Source organism: Triturus cristatus, chromosome 2_1 (assembly GCF_964204655.1).
Source record: "Triturus cristatus chromosome 2_1, aTriCri1.1, whole genome shotgun sequence".
NCBI classification, from domain to species: domain Eukaryota; kingdom Metazoa; phylum Chordata; class Amphibia; order Caudata; family Salamandridae; genus Triturus; species Triturus cristatus.
Genome location: NC_140581.1, coordinates 586451374 through 586471079, shown reverse-complemented (window position 1 = coordinate 586471079; position 19706 = coordinate 586451374). Strand labels below are relative to the sequence as shown.

At 45.3% G+C, this 19706-nt stretch overlaps 1 protein-coding gene across 10 annotated transcripts in view; it reads left to right on the top strand.

Moving 5' to 3' along the window:
* MCTP1 (multiple C2 and transmembrane domain containing 1) overlaps window positions 1-19706 on the top strand; it is a 2372456-nt gene that overhangs the window by 2137605 nt on the left and 215145 nt on the right. For all 10 annotated transcript variants that reach the window (XM_085632490.1, XM_085632489.1, XM_085632491.1 and 7 more), the window contains one exon: window positions 15071-15124. In XM_085632490.1, the coding sequence (XP_085488616.1) occupies window positions 15071-15124 (54 nt within the window). The remainder of the gene's footprint in view (window positions 1-15070; window positions 15125-19706) is intronic.

Sequence of the window (19706 nt, the reverse complement as noted above, 5' to 3'; positions counted from 1 at the left end):
AAAGGAGCGCTAATAGGCAGTATGAGAATGTATATAGTAAATTCCAAACATGCAACTAGTGACAAAATATGAAAAGGCAGGCACCGTATGCATAAGCTTAGTTAAACTGCTCATTCCAATGGACATTGATAAATACAAAACACCCAAAAGCATTTGGAGTAGTCCATTCATATAGAAGGCTTTTCCCATGGATATCCAGAAATAGTTGGGGAATCCACTCAGCACCGTGGTAGAGGGAGAGAGAAACAACACCTGTAAGCAGCTATGCATCTCTTCAGCCCTCCCTGGCCAGGGCTTGCAAACAGTCCGCACCACAGCGGAAAGTGAGAGAAGCAACACCATTAGCCATTTGTAATAATAATGTATCTTTGTACAGCACTTCATGCTGTATTTCTGCTGTTTCTATGCGCTACATTCCAGGTGTTCGTATTAAGCAACTGAATGATACTTAGTGCAAGTGGTAGCACAAAACATGACCCTGATGCTGTTTGTGCTGTGGAGATGCATTGCAATTCGTTACAGTCAGTGTGCTGCATGCAGATATTGTGAGGGTTTCCATTAGACCCTAGCATGCGTTGTCATATTACATGAAGCGCTAGCCTTCCTGAGCCCTGTCGGCAGGTCACACATGAGCTGCTCAGCTATGGAGTACCTCTCCAGTCAGTGAGAAGATGCCGGTCTGTAACGCAAGGATGAGCAGGGGTGCACACGGGGAAAATATTGGGTGGGAGTTGCACCACAAACATCCCTCCTTCCCCGTGACATGATATAAGGCTTAGATTCTGATTCTTGATTCTTATCTGCTTGAACAGAATAAAACAAAATTAAATGATGTTATATAAACGTAAAAAGATTGTTTTAAATATTGTAACCCCTCAACATATGTCAAAATAATAACTATATGCCATATTTTCTCATTCTCTCGCAGCCACGTCTCACCATTTTCCTCTATCTTCCATTTCTGAAGGGATGAGGTTACCTAAGAGGTTGTATGTGATGTGGTTGCATCGCCTTTTAGCGGGTAATTTCCCAGCTTCAGCCACTTGTAGAATCAACATCTAATAATGTCTGTACATTAAAAAAAAATCTATGTGCATCAAGATGTAACTCAGAAAAAATACCTTTTAACGTGTGGCCTATAGACAGCTTTAGCTGTAGTGCTAGCCTCATCTTCTCCCCCACGCCCCCCCCCCCCAAAAAAAAGCCTAATATAATCTTTACATCCATAAAGCATACAGGGGTTTTCCATCAGTTCTCTTCATCTACTTATCTGTTCAAGTGTCATCCAAATATTGTTTCCGTCCGCCACAGCTAACAGTATGGAACGTTGAGTAAGCCCACTTCAGCTGCTGGCTCTCGCAGCATTTTGCTCGTGTACATGTGCGCAGCCATAAAAAATGAATCCACTTCATTGCCTGGGTGGTAGGTCAATCTGGGTGGTAGGTCAATCCCTGCTTTTATTTCTGCTTGCATTCGACTATGTTTTAAAATGAGTCCTTTTCTAGTAAGGATTCGTTTTTTGCAAAGATAGGCACTACCTTTAGAAGGAAGAACTGTTATTTTTATTACTTGTAGTGCCTTACACAAACAAAAATGCTAAATAACAATACACATCACCAGTTTGCAATAGTCAAACCCCCTGGTTTTTGCCAATGCTTATTTATGTATTAAACTGTAAATGTCAAACGCTCCAATCCATATGATACTGCGATGCCCTTAATTTAAACATCCTCCTCCGACTCTAAGAAGCATTTTGAATGGAAGCAGTTTCAGATCTACGATGTTTTCAAAAATAATAATGATTAAGAACAGCCAAGAAAGCGTTCATACATTTTATCACATTTTAAAATGTGAAATCATCTGTAAAATCATCTGGGCTACCAAACAATACAGTATCCTAAAGAATGAGTATATTTCCTCCGGAAAGGTCTTCGGGGTAACTCGGCCACCCCATAACCCCCCCCCCCCCCTTCCCCCCCATTCGAGATGAGGCCCAGCAGGCGTTTTAGCCAGAGACCACTGCCGTAACCAAGGAGAGCTGACAAACGGATCCGGCGGGTCACGACCCGCGTGGCTCGACGGATGTGCGCTCAGGAGCGCGAGATCATTCGGCGTTTCTCAGTTTACAGTGTCCGGTGCCCCTTCCGCTCAGACCCCGGCTGCCTAATAGCGGGGCCAGCGGGGTGCAGCGCTGGAAGTGCTGCGTTGGCCGTTTTTGTCTCGCATGTGTTCGCATGTGTTGGTGCACAGGATTGTTCTGGTTAGAGGAATCAAATGTGAGGTTGCTAACCTGTATCACCGTATTATTCAGCAGCATTTTCTTTGTGTTAGGTTTTAAAAAAATATATTTTTGGCTAAAACGGTGTAAAAATCCAATACATTGTTATTATGTTTCTAGTGGGAATCGACTTCCAAATAATCTCTGTAAATGCGTGGCATAATTGTGAAAGTCTGCCAGTAGCGAGAAAGCCGCGCACCCTGTGAAAATTGCCTCCCCTGCTATCCCTTTCATGGGGGTAAACTGACTCCCCGTTATTGAAGTATTTGGGGCTCCCATTTAATGCCTTGCTCGCTGACCCCCCTTGGGATGTCGTAGTATTTTCCATCAGCTGGAAAGATGCACGTAATCTCCCAGCTTGTATAGAGGACAGACACATCGCCCAATAGCTGCAACATCTGGATGCTCCAAGACACCCCAACTCTGGCATTCCACAGAAAGAGAAGCATATCATCTGCACACAGGGGTATGTTATCAGGGCACAAGTCCTAAAAAAAGAAGTCAGGGGACACTGACGTCACAACAGTATGTGACGTCACGAAAGTGGCTTGCACCATCAGAGTCATTGCCTCCCCTCGCTCACCTCTTAGATGCGATTGCATCAGGGAAGCCAGCGCGTGAGCAGCGTTCTGAATGAGCTCCGATCTCGCCCCCAAGAGGCCAAAGAGTGATTGTGTGGCTCCATTTGCTTCAGTTATCGAGCTCCCGGTAAAATAAGTGGGGGGATGCCGTCCACCCGCGTGGTACCCCGACTCGAGCCCTGTATGTTATGCTCCCCAACATGCAACCATACGCCCTTCCCCTGGTCCTCCTTCCTGATAATGCTCTCAAAAGGTTTGATGGCCACCGTAAACAACAAGGGAGACCTCGGGCATCCCTGCCTCGTGCTTGTCTTTATCTTGAATGCTTCTGATATATTCTGCCAAACTTTGACTCTGGGCCAGGCCCTGGCAAACGAGAGCTTTATCTGGACCCAGGTTATTTTGGTCCATTACCTCATGCATGTATCACCACTGAGTAGTATCAAAGGCTTTCCACAGATCCACTGGAAGAACCACAGCCTCTGAGAATCTCTCCCGTGGTGTCTCATCTAGCACCCGGAAAAGTTGTCTAATATTTAAGGAGATATTCCGCTGTTGAATTAATCCATTTTGATCAGAACGGATCAGCTGCTGCAAGTAGGGTTGTAGGCGGTTGGCTAGTATTTTACCACGTTCTTTTAAAGTTGAGATTGAGTGACAACAAAGGGTGATAGAAGGAAGTATCCTTCTAGTCTTTCTGAGTTTTGGGGAGGGAAATTAATAGGGCCTTCCTACATGTAAGGGCAGGGCGCCATCTTCCCAGGTGACTTTGTACATCTCTACTTAATAGGGAATAACGAGAGGAGTGTACGCTTGATAGAACTCAGCAGGAAGACAATCCAGTCTGGGAGTCTTCCCCGTAGCGAGCTCTTTAATGGCTCCTCATATTTCCTGTTCTGTAATTTGCTGGCTTGGCATGAGCCTGAATTAATTTGAGAATGTGGGTAGTGTCACCCTGTCTAGGAACACCTCTGTAGCGTCATCATTGGCAATGCACGACCCACCATAAATTTCCCCGTAATGTTGTGCAAGCATGTCATGAATATCTATTTGAGAGTGTTTCAGATCTCCTGTGCTGTCTATAAGCACTTGCACCCTGTGCCTCCCTGGGTGCACCGACAATGCTAAAAGCCTCCCTGCGCTGCCACTTTTAGAGTGTCATGTGGCTATATATTCTTTATGCGAAAAGTGTGCCAGAACCTTCACCACTTCAACAGGTCTCCCCTGCGCTTCTAGGAGATCCAGGCACATGAACAGGTCTGCTAGTACATGGTCTTCTACTTCTTAAAGAGCACTTTCAAATGGATGCGTTCTGCTTCTAAGGCCCTACCGACTCCCACTTGTTTTCCCAGGCAAGGGCCTCTGACTACCACTGTGAAAGCCTCCCATTTTGTGTGTGCATGTGTAGTGTTATTGTTATGCTGAACGTGTTCTCTAATAATGTCCCCCATGGATTCTTGGAAAACATGATCTCGCAACAGGTCAGGGAGTAGCCTCCATGTGGGGAGAGGGGGCAGTCTCCTTCCCTAGTCCACCCTCATCCTCAGTAGGTTGTGGTCTGAGAAGGTGTGGGCCAGGCATTCTTCCTGTGTAGCCATTCCCGCCACCGTTGAGGAGGCCAGCAGTTTGTCCAATCGGACATGTAGTTCGTACTCCAAGAAATAATATGAGTATTCCCGTATATGCCCATTTCTGTGTCCTGTATGAACGTGCACCTGCCCTCTTTGTCTATCACTTGGGTTGTACATTCATAGAGGACCACTGCCTGGATACAGATTATTGTACCCCTTGCGAATTTTGAGTAGGTGAAATGTTGCCCCCTCCATTATTTGTGGAAACTAGAGACCTCACTCCTCACCAAATGGGTTTTCTGGAGGAGGGAAAAGTCCACTCCCCTAAGTTTCATGTACGAGTATACCTGGTGTCTTTTGGTGGCAGATTTCATGCCCTGAACATTCCAAGTGAGAATGGTGTACTTGGGTAGTAGAGTAGCCATTTGGGAAGAGGTAGAGTTTCCTTGAATCTGAAAGGATTCCTTTCATGCGTGATTCCCCGGTCCCTGCAGACCTGACCACCTGTGGTCATGACAACTTAACATGTGCCGAGATCAACCTCCTCTGTTGTCACAGCTTGTTCATATTAACGCAATCAAACAATTTTCAACTCCTACTTTCCAGAGCATCTCGACAACGGTCGGGTGTTCACAACACGAGCAAACATGAACTTGGTACCAACACTGCTACATTGGCAAACCTGCTCCGAGGAGAATTTTTGGGAGCTGGTGGGTCACCATATATTGATATTTGCAACAGTTTTTGCACGCTCACCATCTCAGCACCGTCTATGCAGCCCCTCTCTTCAACCTGCCTTCATATGTGGATCATTAACATAGCAGGGCATTTAGACATCCCCGCCCCCCCCAGGTAACCCAGCATCCACCCCACATATCATCACTTAATTATACAACACAGATCATCAGCTGTGCCTTAAGTCAGCTTCAGGCCTTGAGAAGAGTTCTCTAAGGCCAGTTCCTAGTCTGTACTCTCTCTGGATGAGTCATACACATGATTTCTTGATTCCAGTCATTGCGAGCCTCCAACTTGGCTCACTGCCACGATGGCTGCCAATCTGCTCTGCCTATCTATCATTTAGAGTAACAACCCCTTGTGGATCGGTCTCTGCAGTGCAACCTGCACCTTTGTGGAATTGGTGCATGCTGCCCTACAGCTCCATCCTTTCTATTCCTGTGGCTTTCCACCCAATGGCACACATTGGCAGGGTTGTCAATGAAGAGTGAGCAGTCATTCACAATATTTTTTAGCTGCTCTGGGAATAAGTATATATACTGGAGGCCCAAGTCTATAAGTGCTCTCTCAACCTCCAGAAATGAGACTCTTCTGCAATGCACCGCTAAAGTATAATCAGGAAAAATTGCCAACGGGCTGTAGTCAACTTGCAGGGGGCCTGATGAGTGAGCTTTTCTCAGAAGGATTTCTCTGTCTCTGTAGTTGAGGAGTCTAGCCACCAACCGGTGCGGCGAAGCCACCTGAGGCAGGGGCCTCGCCAGTACCCTATGCACCTTTTCCAGGACAAACATCTGGGAGAGCCCCTGAGGGGCCACAATGTCATAAATACACCTCTCGAGGTAGCTCACCATTTCATTGACTTCGATTCCTTCAGGGATCCCTACAACCACTACATTATTACATCGATTGCATCCTTCTGCGTCCTCTATTCTCTTACCTAGCAGTTCCATTTAGTCCATAAGGGCCGCCATCTGTGTTTTCAAGTCATCTACTAATGGGGATATGTGGGTCAAAGCAGACTCATTAGCCTTCACTTTGTATGACAATTTGCGATGATCATCCCAGAGGATTTTCAGGTCAATTACTGTGCGATCTATTTATCTTCAAGGACTTCCCTTGTAGGGGTTATGGCCCCAGGATACTTTCCGGTTTATCCAGGACTGTCTCCTGTCCATATGATGCCTCGCAGTTAGACTGTGTCTCCCCCGGTCTTCGGACCCATCTGTGGGCAACCCTGTGGTCCTTGTGTGTTTTCTAATTCCAGCGGGTCCACCGCCTGAAATCCTCGAGGTGCCGCGGTAGCATCGCAGTTACCCTAAGTGGGAGGTAAAGATTCAGCTCTCGTGGCACCCAGCGATCCAGTCCCCCCTCCCAAGTGAGGGTCACTTAGGCCGCAAGGGGCTCCTTTCCTGCTATCAGGTTCTAAAGGTGGTTGTTCATCTAGAAATCTCAGATCCTCCAGGGGCTCCCAGCTTGTTATTCCTTTGGGTCGTCCCCCTTACTCTGAAATAGAGGCATGGTCATTGCTGTCACTCCCAGAGTGGTATCCCAGAGGCTAGCTTATAGCTGCCATCTGGCCCTATCTCACTCAGACTGACTTCTCTGTCCACTCTCAGCCGGGCTCCGAAGATGCTCAAGGGGTCACTTCCCCCTCCGCTGCAGTCCACAGCATCTGGCTCCAGCCTCCCCGGTGTGTCCTCCCCTCAGTCTTGGAGCTCCTGCCCAGCAATGGCCGCCAGCAGTGATTCAGGCCCCTCAAGCCTCTGGGGGCCACAACACCTTCGGCAGCCTCGTCTGTCATCGCCACCTGGTGCCACATGTGACCCAGGTCTCACAGGTGCCCCCTCCACTCAGGCCCAGGTCCAGTCGCCATCTTGATTGGTCGCAGTGCAGCCTGATTGCTATCTCACTGCACTCTTTTCTCCCCTTCCAAGCCAGAGAGGCAGTGAGCCTGGCCTCTTTACTTTGGGGTCTGCATGGAGGAGTTCAGGAGTAACAGAGTGGTACCAATAATGACAGAATTACAGGTGATGCTGTGAAGGCAGCAGAAGCTACCAGGCGAGCGGCCATCTTTTTGTGCTTCATAGACACCTCAGCTCGGGTGAACCTTGTACTTGAGTTTGGACCAAAGACCTACACAGTGGAAAGCCCATCCACAGTGCAACATATGCAATGCCTTTGCAACAGGCAATCATAATAAACTCTCCTCTATTCTTATCCTCCTTAAGCGGGCAACAGCATTCAACATGACTGACCACTCAACAATGTCAGCTACTTTCACCTCCTTAGGTGTCATCAGCCCATATCACCACAGTGTTTACCCATATCCCTCCAATCACTCCTTCTTTGTCTCCAAATGCTTCTCGCACTTTTGACTCACTCCCTTAGCACTGGGAACCCCTCCAGCTTTAATCATTTGGGACATCTTTTTTCTATTTATTCCACCTTGTTTTGTGACATTATCTCCTCTTCAGCTTTTCATATTACCTATTTAACAACAACATTAACATAACCATTCCTTCCCTCTTTTTTTACCCCCACTCCCAATCTATAATCTCATACTGCCTCATACCTTTAGACACTGATGGCCTTCCTCTCCCCAGTCTTAATTTCACCAAGACTGAAATATTCTACATTTCAGCATCCTTTATCCAGGCTCATGTGGATTCCTCCATCTCTTTCCTGATACAGTAAAAACATCTCCACCTGCCCAGAATCTCCACGTAAAATGTGACTCCATAATGAGGCCGGCATTCATTATCATGTCTACAAGTCAAGCTCTGTTCTAGTGTGCTCTTGTCCTCCAGATAACACTGCTAAATCCCTACTCAACACCTGTATTACTAAGCTTCAGCTTAACATCAGCCTCCTGGTCAATCCACCCACAGTGCTGTTAACAAAACTATACATTTCACAGTCCATCCACTTTCAACCTTCCACCACATATAGCCACTTTCTTCTAATACTACTGAATCGGTTAGCAATTGGCCACTTCTACACGACCCTATAACTCCTAATTCTTTTCTTTCAGTTATTATACGTCACCTTATCCATCCGTATCTTCCAAAACCTCTCCTGCTATATCTTAACAGTGGTACAGCATTCCGCAAATTCAACGACCTTTCTGTCCCCAAACCACCTTGTATCCCATCCAAATTCAGACCTCTTGAACTATTGGCACCCTTCCAGTGAAATGTCTTACTGAATTTTTTTTGGCTTACCCTTCCCATCCTATATTTTTTTCCACATTGAGGCCCATCTCTTCAGTTTCACGGACTGACACACCTGACAAGGTATGACAACATAAGGCCGGGGAGCACAGGACGTAATTGTGCATGAGATTCAGCCACCGTGATCAAGACCGCAATGGTCGAAATGCGTAGGTGACAAGCTATTTGAAGTTTGGTGATGCCAAAAGAATCTATTATTCTGGAGTCCCCTTGGAATGCAGCATCACCCTTAGGTGTTTGGAGTTGTATTTTCAGGGGAAGGTGGTCAAATTCCCAATGCCCGCACCAGCGGCCAGAGCGCCCCATTTTTGTGACTACTTTGCATTGGGATTATTGATATAATGGCTGCGTCCAGCATAAAAGGCATTTGGGAGATACAAACATGTGCAGGGACAAACAAACGATACCAATCAGAGCAAAGACACTCAACAGTGGAAGACTTCAAAAGCCCGGATAGACAGATAACTTCCAATTGCCGTGCAAGTCCCTGTAACTGTTAGCTAAACCAGCCTCGTAACATGTGGTGAGTGTGTGTCCTTAGCTTATTTTGCCTTCATGCCCTTACGATCTCAGAAGTGTTGGGATCCAGGGGCCTCAAAATTTTTGCTGGTAGAACTGTCAATTACAAGTACCTCATGAAAGAAACTGGTGACTTGAAAAGGTAACCCTTCAGTTTTAAAAGCCATGCTGGTGAAAGTTTAACATGCACGTAAAGGAATCCAAAGAACTGGAAATAAAGTGGGGCATTTTCAGCACGTTGCACTTGCATTATGCCACATTAAAGTCAGGCGGATTCCCCACAGTGTCATAATCATTGTGGAAGAATTACTATAGAAACATCATTCCATAAGAATCCTAGTCCTATTAATGACTGTGTTAACCCAGCAGCAAGTGTAAGGTTAAAAATCATTGGACTTCAAGCACCGTAATGCCTATGGACAATATAAGGCCGGTGAGCACAGGACGTAATTGTACATGAGATCAAGCCATTGTGATCAAGACCGCAATTGTTGAAACGCGTAGTTGACAAGCTGTTTGAAGTTTGGTGATGCCAATAAAATCTATTATTCGGTAGTCCCCTTAGCCCTGTGACCAGCGACGGCCCGTATAGGGCGTGTTACCGGGGCGGTGACGTGGGGCTGAGGAGGGGCAGGGCGGGGGGTTGCAAAATGCGGTATACGGCCGATTGCAGGTAAGTTACGAAAAAAATAAATACAACGAATTTCGTTGGGCGCGCTGCATCGCCAAATGCGATGCAGCGCGCGTAACAAAATTCGTTTTCTTTCGTAACTTATCTGCAATCTGCCGTATGCCGCTTTTTACAACCCCCCACCCTGCCCATTCCTCAGCCCCACGTCACCGCCCCGGTAACACGCCCTATACGGGCCGTCTCTGCCTGTGACCCCATCCCCAGGGCAGAATTGTAAATAAATGGGGAGGGGAGGCATGCAACCCCTCTCCCCCAAGCCTTATTGTGCCCCGGAATGAGTAATTAATGAGGGAGGGGGAACGTGGCCCCCCTCCATGAGCCTGATAAGGCACGAGGACTCCATCCCGGGACCGAAATATAAATGAAAGGGGAGGGGGTCATGCAGCCTCCTCTGAGAGATTTATTGGGCCTGGGTACCCCACCCAGGGCTGTATCATTTTGAAAAGGGGAGAGTGGCAGCGGGAACTCCTTCCCCAAGCGAATGTTGGCCCCGGGAATTCCATTCCCCGGGGCCTGCCTTCATAATAGGTGGGGGCCCATCCAGGGCACCCACCAAGCATAACAATGTGGACCGCGGGGTGAGCCCCAGGCACCCCACAGCCCCAGCTGGCTCCTCGCATGGTGCGGAAGCTGGCATTGCTCCCGCTTGGAGGGAGCAGCTACATTTATGTTTCTCCCTTCAGGCGGGAGCAACATGTTGCTGCAAGGCAGGGAAACAGAACATAAGTCTGCTCCCAGCCGGCAGGAGCATTTTCAAAGCTCCGGTCAGGTGGGTGCAGACTTAGTGTTTGCTCCCTTATGGCAGTAGGTTTGAAATTGCTTACGCCAGATGGGAGCAAAAACGTTTCCCTGACTGCACCGGTGATGGCAGGCAAACTACTGTGGCCCGTTAATGGGTTCCCCGGGACACAGTAAGTGAGGTGGCCCAAGGGGCTGGGGACCCTAGGGCCATCAAAGGCTCAGGGAGAGGAACCGCAAATGCCAGGTCCTCTTTAAGGCTCAGGGAGGAGGGTCACTCGGCCCCCTCCCCTTTTTAAAGCATTTCGGCCTCAGGGGATAGGGTCTCCGGGGCCTAATCAGGCTTGGGGAGGGAAGCCATGTGCCCTCTCCCCTTTATCAAGATGGCAGGCCCACGGCATGGGGTCCCCTGGGACTTTTTGGGCTCAGGGTGGGGGACCACACTCCCACTCACCAAAACAAAAAACAGGCGTTGACCTGCGGGTGTTTAATAAAATAAGTGCAGGACCCCACATTTTTTAATGTTGCCATGGGTCTGTCAAGAATCGACGGCAACATTTATAAAAATATATATTTTTGGCCCCAGGCCTAAGGGGTCAGGTTATCCCTACCCTGCCCTCTGTCTTTTTTGGCGAACAAAGCAAAACCAAAGGAAATGATGGACGGAGTGTTGAACATTGCAAGCACTCACCCCCAGTCAACTGATCTGGGTTTAATCCATCACCGTTCTTTAGCCCACTCTGCCACCCGAGTTCAGACATGGCCATATGCAAATCAGTCTGACCCTGTGACTCATGGGAACAGTCCAGCCCGAACTGCCAAGCCATGTCTTCCCTGGACTGGAAACAAGCTTCCTAGGACCGGTTTCTGGCATTTCAGCCGTCTTCAGCCAGGCTTGCTTGAATCCAGTGGCAAAGTGAGCAAGGGACTCACGTCTGAGCATACCCTGCCAACTTATGGCGAAAAAAGCAAAACCAATGGAAATGATGGACGGAGTGTTGAACATTGCAAGCACTCACCCCCAGTCAACTGATCTGGGTTTAATCCATCACCGTTCTTTACCCCACTCTGCCACCCCAGTTCAGACATGGCCATATGCAAATCAGTCTGACCCTGTGCCTCATGGGAACAGTCCAGCCAGAACTGCCAAGCCATGTCTTCCCTGGACCGGAAACAAGCTTCCTAGGACCGGTTTCTGGCATTTCAGCCGTCTTCAGCCAGGCTTGCTTGAATCCAGTGGCAAAGTGAGCAAGGGACTCACGTCTGAGCATACCCTGCCAACTTATGGCGAACAAAGCAAAACAAAAGGAAATGATGGACGGAGTGTTGAACATTGCAAGCACTCACCCCCAGTCAACTGATCTGGGTTTAATCCATCACCGTTCTTTAGCCCACTCTGCCACCCCAGTTCAGACATGGCCATATGCAAATCAGTCTGACCCTGTGCCTCATGGGAACAGTCCAGATCAGTTGACTGGGGGTGAGTGCTTGCAATGTTCAACACTCCGTCCATCATTTCCTTTGGTTTTGCTTTGTTCGCCATAAGTTGGCAGGGTATGCTCAGACGCGAGTCCCTTGCTCACTTTGCCACTGGATTCAAGCAAGCCTGGCTGAAGACGGCTGAAATGCCAGAAACTGGTCCTAGGAAGCTTGTTTCCGGTCCAGGGAAGACATGGCTTGGCAGTTCGGGCTGGACTGTTCCCATGAGGCACAGGGTCAGACTGATTTGCATATGGCCATGTATGAACTGGGATGGCAGTGTGGGCTAAAGAACGGTGATGGATTAAACCCAGATCAGTTGACTGGGGGTGAGTCCCAAGTCCTAAGATCGATGCCACTACTTCCTGGTTTAGATGGTGGCAGTCAACCAGATCTCAGCAGGGGATCTGTCGGCCATGCGGATCCTGTGTGGCGTGATTTATACCATTTTTCTCAGCCTTCCTTTCTTCAAAACTATTGAACGGATTTACACCAAAACACAAAAAACTCTCTTTATGGACCAGGGTCTAGCTTTCTGCCAAATTTGGTGTAAATCCATTCAGTGGTTTGGTCTGTACCTATTCCTAAATGTCCTAGGAAAAAATGAATGGGGAAAATGTGTTTCCCCCCTTTTTTTAGCCCCTTCTTGACAGATCACCCCGAAACGTTCCATGTGCAAACTAGTCAAAAAGTAATACATTATTGGAAAGTTTTGTGAATATTGGTCAAATGGCGCCAAAGATATTAGCAACACAAAAAAGGCATTTCCTATTGAAACATGATCCTAACTATAACTACCCAGTGGTGACCACCAGTGACGACTGGCACAGGTAAGCGCGATGGCCGGATCAGGGCGGGGTGGGAGTGGGGGAAGTCGACACTGGACGGAATCGGTATTATTAAATAAATAAATAACACCTATTTCGTCATCCGTCGGCTTCCCCCCACTGTGCCCTGCCCTGCCCTACTGCGACTACCTCTGCCAGCCGCCGCTGGCTACCATCACTGGGTAATATATTCTCACTGGACAAACCACGCATTATAGTTACTGTAAAAAAAACAAAGGTTAAAGTGATGTTATGTTTAGGTTAGGTGCTGAGACCTTAATTTATGTTAAAACTACCCCAGAAATTCCCGAAAAACAGTTAAAATAACGTTATAGTTAGGTGTCAGAGTTAGAAACAAGCTTATTTAAAAAAAAAAACTAATGAAATATATCACAGTTATAATTTAGTTAACTAACTAAAAACTGCGCTCCCATACGCATAGCTTATGATGTCACGTATTACATACATAATAGTTATATAATATATATGTAGATGTGCAGAGTGTAATATACTAATTAGTACCATTATTGAGCGTGGGGTGGGGCCATGACTCATAAAAGGCATATAAATCTAAAGAAGGGGTTACTGTTCCTATGAGGACAGGACTAGTGTCCAGAGAGAGGTAAAGAAAAGTGGGGAGAGGAGTTTCTAGGTTCTATTCTCACAAAATGAGACCATCACAGAATGTGTCTCTTGTTGTCCTCACACATCCCAAGGGATGTCATGCTTCATCATTGGGCGTTGCTCCTCGTAGGGCTGGTGCTGCAATGCCCTATGGGTCCCTCGAAGGGTCTCTTTAGCGGAGATCTTTTTATTACACCGTATGATGAGTGAGGGTGTGAGATTTATTTGAAGAGGGGTTATTTATTTATTTATTTATTTAATGAGTTTTATATAGCGCTGGCTAGACCCGGAGGTATCAGAGCGCTTTACAAGAGTGTCAGCGAGTTACAAGTTACAACGAAAAAACTAAATATTGCACAGTGATACAAAGTAAAAACAAGAGTAAAGAACATGAGTTACTCGAGGAGGCCGAATGACACATGATGAAGCAAATTTACACAGTGATATGACACTATTAGCGCAGGATAAGTAGAGACAAAAACATCCTAAGGGGCAGAGAAGGAAGGGTAAAAAACAGTACGGAAGGAGTTAGGCAAGCAAATCAAGACAGGAAAGTGAGAGAGAAACTAAAACGGAGAAAGGACCAGGGGTCCAATAGAAAAAGAGCATCGCAAAAACAACTAGAACAAATTCATGGGGAAAAGAAGGAGGAGGGGGGAATCAAGGGAGTACAAACGGTTATGAAAAGTGAGTGAGTGTGTGAGTATTTTAAAGCTGGCTAGGGGGCATCTTAAAGGATTTTTAATGTGTTGGTTTCCCTGTCAGAAAAAAACCCCGTAGGTTATTGTTACTGCTGGGTTAATGATGTACCCTAGTAACTAAAAGGTTGACATGTTTCGCGCCTTATGGTAGTCAAAATGATCCTTGGCGCTTCATCAGGACCAAAGGTAGTTATAAATAGTTCTGAGATACAAAAATAAATAACCTCTTATATTAAAGTGGTAGAGCGGTCCCCCTTGTGTTATGTGTAGGGTGACGCCAGCTCATAGTAACCACTAGTATTCTGACCTATGAAAGGCATAGCCTTGAGTGAGTCATGATGCCCTTCCTCTCCCTTCCCTCAACAAAGGTAAGAAAGAGCATATTATAATCTATGCATCTGCATATAATTTATGCCAAGCTATTGTTTGATTTATACTTCTTTTAAGGAGAGAGTTAATCAAAACACGGGTGCAAGTGGGTAAGTATGTGCGGCATGGTAAAACCACATTCAAGAGCCATTGTGACGTTGTTTCCTTATGTAAATTACATGCAATCTGCGAGGCACTAAAATGTATTTTCCTCATATCAGTTTAGTTGTTGTACCGCCGTAATAAGCTTAAATTTTACCTTTGCACTAATGTAACACATGTTGTACCACACTGTGTGTTTATTAGTATAGTTGCGCTAAATAATTTGTTATTGGGACACACTTTCACTGTTGTATATGAAGTTTGTAAATATTAAATGTAAGGTGCTCTAATTGCCTTGTACAATTAATCGCAAATCATCTTCTCCACCTGTCTATGTTCCTGTTACTTAATCGATACTATAAATACAAATACGTATAGTTATAGTGGCCTCATTCCTGTTTCTAGTGGTGTCCTATATTTCCTGATTAGATAACTTTAAAACAACCCTTGCTTGAGTTTCACGATTTTAGAGGCATAAGCAACCCTTGTGTATTGTGTGCGTTTTCTACTGTGTGCCTATTACCCATATTGATAACATTTTCTCCTGAAAGCGGTTTACAGGTGACAAGAGCACAACTCCTCTCCTTTTTAAATCAATGACACCTACTCCTGTTTCTGTCTGCAGGTAGTGGAGGACATGCTAGAGGGCGAGGAGGAAGAGGATGACAGAGATGACAAGGTAATTATCTTTCCTAGCACTTGGGTACCAAGGGATGGGAGAATTTAGACTTGACACTGTTTTTACAGACAGTTAAAAAAAGGAGTTGAAGTGTTTTAGCCCAGAAAATTGGACAGAGCTGTTTATCATCCTAACAATGCCGCTGAATGTTGCACGAAGGGATAGAGGGCAATAAATCCTTTTCTTTTTTGTCCAGAGCTGGGTCAAATATTTCTTGCCAGGAACAAAAATAATTCGGCCTGTCTGGGATTTGATGGCTGTGGTGAAGATAACTGCAGTGACAACAATTTTTTGAAGGACAAAAATGTGTCCTGTCTTGGGTTTAACAAATAGCTGTGTACTTGAGAAGGAAAAATGGTGCAAAAATATCAAGCTGCGTTCTAACGGAAGCCGAGCTTTTGTTTATATTTATTCAGTGTACATCCTAAAATGGAAGAAGGGTACATCCTCTGTGATCATTGGCATTCTGTTTGGTGATGTGTTTTTGTAGAATGTCTTAGTACGATTCTCCAGACAGTTAAACAGATCAATACCACTATTGTTTACAGAATTATCAAGTTGTCTGGGTAATGTGCTGTATTTTATATGTGCATATTTTATACCATGCCAACAAGCATCTAGGAGGCCACATCAGGGCACGGATCCTTACCCCTATGCAAGTAAATAAATGATACATTCAATCATGAGGCAACTTAACAAAAGCATGTGCGGCCATCGAACAAAATGAACAAATATTATACAGCCACGAGTAGTACAGTTGGTGATTTAGATATGTTTTAAAGAAGTTTTTAGAAACCGTTGCAAATAAAAAGTTGTTTTTGCAAGCCCAGGAACTAAGGTATTGGGCTATTTCTGCTAATGGATGCATCACAGCTCGCAACAACCGCAGTGCGGGGTCAGGGGTCATGGCAATGAAAGAAAATGGAGCCCAACAGTAAGGAGAAATGGGCTCTTTGGATCAGGAAAAATAGTATTTGAAAAAAATATGCGATGTGTTTGGAGAGAGGAAGGCAATGCGAGGTATGAGAGGCGGGGCGTGCTCGTGAAGGACAGGAGTAAATCTGCACCTACAGATTTATTTTCATGACAGTGGTAAACATGTCTTGGCACTTAAGACCTGTACTATAGTTGCAAGTGCACACACACTGGCAGGGAGCATGTAGAATAAATATTGCAGCACCTCCCAGCCGTGAGGGAAACATCAGAGCAGGGCTCCATTAAATGTCGGGTTATAGAGCTGTCGCGTCACTACCCCTGTGGGCAGGACACACCTCCTTCTTGAGTTGGAGTTTAAAAATGTGTGTGTATCTAGTCTCAGTGAAGCCTGCCATTTTAGTACATAAAAAATAATTGCAACCCTTACTGTCCCTAATAGGCGTGCTACATTATACTCTCTGAGATCACCAACAGAAGAAGGGCCAGGGGCCGTTGCATAGCAGTTTCGATCAGAGAGCGGGGCTGGTAGCAATTGGTGCCACCACTGAGTTGTATGATCAAGCACCAACAAAGGATCATATAAGGGAAAAAATATATATGGACATATCTTCTTTTAGACAGTGCTGGAATAGAGTGGAATCCGGATGTCATCGGGTTTCAGCAGCTATGCTTGAGTGTATAGCATGGTCTTGGCCAACCCAGTGAATCGCCACCCTTGGGGACCAGTGTAGTCTGCTGACACCAGGACACATGCAACGACCTCTGCACACTAACTATGCTTTACCGAGAGGAGCCGCAAATGGCCCTGTTCCAGCAGGATTGGTTATGAATGCCTTACTTTGTGGACAATTGAGTTCCATGTGCCCAAGTAGTGTCCTAGCTGGTGGCAGTAGATAAGAATGGGAACTGCTGGTGCCTCACACCCCAGTACTACACCCAGTGGCCCACCTACACACTCAAAGCAAGCCTCTGCAATGTAAATTCTCAAGTTGCTAGGCTGCTAAGCTAGATTCCAGGATGTTTTGACTTTCTCAGGCTTAGGATCTATGTGGGATATGTAGGTCTAGGGATGCTCAGTAGAGGTATGTTGTTCCCATTTTGTGAGTATACTAAAATGTATCTGTTTTTCATGTTTAAGTCTTTTAATCGAAATCACAACTATATGTTACTGTATACCATCATTATCACAACACCTTCTTATATCAAGGAAGTCAACTCTAACATATCGAGTAATCATTGCATATGAAATTATTTGTTCAATGTGGAAAGTTCCATAGGTGTAAATGATGTTTAAATATGCATCTGAACAGGTAACTTTCTTCTCCTCCGGGTAAATATTGGGTGTTACCAAACCTTTCCAATTTTGGAAAAACAGCTTTGGTACTACGTATTTCAGTGCCCTGCGCAAAAATAGCTATTGTATTTTGTACATTCCATATTCCCTAGCAACACAGCCACTTTTTAGGCCATTCATAGCAAAGTTACGCACTCTTGCCGACTATTGTGATGGAGCAATATGGCACCTGCCTGCAGTAGACTAGATGTAGCACCAGCCTATCTTTCACAGGAGTAATTATTTTTCCTTGGCAGGAAATTACCTGCAAAATGATTACAAATACTGTAAAATGTACATTTGTGGGTGTTTACTTCATTGCGCATGGCCAGCTGTACTGTTATGCTACCAAACCCACCATTAACTCTAAACCTGCAAATGGGAAAATTCCACCACACTAGCAAATTTTCTGTTTCATAAGTGCACCTTACTAACGTAAAATCCCACCAGTTCTTGTCTGTGAATTAGGTTGTAGAATTTAGATTTTTTTATTTTATATTTGTGACCACCATCTCGTTGAAGTGTGAAGAAGATTTCCCATTGCTTAGTGACAACTAACAAGGTACGTTTGTGTATTCCAGCATCTTCAGTATCTAAGCAATTTAACAGAGGACCAAGATTGGGGATGGGATGGACATAAAAAGAGGAGTCTGTAACTCATGAATCGCATTGTATTGTATTGTAATTGCATTTATATAGCGCTTACTACACCTGATGAGGCGTCGAAGCGCTCTTTTGGCGAGTAGCACTCTACTCTGGAACCCAAAAGGATTAGTGGTGAATTAGTATAGTGAAATATGAAATTAATTTGAGCGTGGATATGTTAGTCTGTTAGGAATGGAAGAGGGAAGGGTTTAGATTTATATAGCGCTTGCTACCCCTGATGAGGTGTTGAAGCACTTTTCGGCGAGTAGCACGCTACTTCAGAATCCAAACAGGATTAGTGAGGAATTAGTATAGGGAAATATGAAAGTATTTTGAGCGGTGGACATGTTAGTTTGTTATTTAGATTGAAAAGGAATAGTGAGGGGAATAGAAGATGGAAGGGTCTAGAAAGTTTTTTTTGTTGGTTTTTGGGGGTTCAAAGCAGTAGTAGTGGGTTGGGGATGATTAAAGCAGAGGTGGAGAGTCAGAGGGAAGGGTTTGGAAAGGCTCTTGTTTGGGAGATTTGAATAGTAAAAGAGGTATGACATGATGCAGGAGGGGTAGAGGAGGAAAGAGTCTAGAAAGGGTTATTTTGGGGATCATAGTAGTGGTATGGGGGTTTGGGATAAATGAGAGTGTGGAGGTAGAGGATAAATTGAAAGCGGTATAGGGTGAGAAATAGGGTAGTGCATTGGAGAGAGTAGTAGAATGAGGTTTGAGATGAGTCAGAGTGGAGGATATATTACAGAACTCCCTTCATAAACGCTCATGGAAATTGGAGGGCAGTTAGGGAGAACAAGGCACAGGGAGCCAGTAGTGTTGCCCCCTTCTTTATGCACTGTATTTCATTTTGATGTGAACTATTTCTTTTTTCAAAAAGAAAAGCACTGGGATAGAGTTTTACTTATTGGGTCTATTGTGTGGTTTTTGAGCTCTGATTGCCTGATTCGCAAAGGCAAACCTACCCTTTTGTGCAAGTCCATGACCCCTAGATCCCAGGGTAGTACCCTGAATTGGCATTGGTCTTTGTGGACAAAGAAGGAATAGTTTCTTACCGGTAACTCCTGTTCTCTCGTAGAGGAATTTCCATTATAGTCATAAGCACTGAAGAGTCCCGCCCACGTGTGGGTACCCCAGAGCACCCCTCCCACCTCCCACTCGTCCAGTAACCTCCAAATGGTCTTGAGCAGAAGACGTCACCCATATACAAAATACTTACTATGCTCACAAAAATCCACTTCAATTGCCAGGGTTGAATACAAGTTTACGCTGTTCAAAAATGTGTAAGGTACATCTCTCCACCTTATGGCTTCCAGGCCTAATAACACCAAAAACGTCTGCAAACATACATGTTACAGGAAGCTTCAAGCTAAAATAAAACAACATCCATCTTTGATTGAATGGTGAGTACATTCAGGGTTACCTATGAGGTTACTTACTCTGCTTTACATAGGAGTATATAAACATGATACAGGCAGATTTTAAGTTTGTTTTCACAATGATTTACTCCTACAGAGTTGTACAAATAACCACTATTCCAAAGCTCAGTATCAAGGGCACACTTAAAGAATGCAGAGGTTTTCTTCAGAACAATTTTTCATTAATTACAATTTTATTTATGGATTGATGCATGGTTGGCATACAATGAAATATCATTATAAGCTGTAG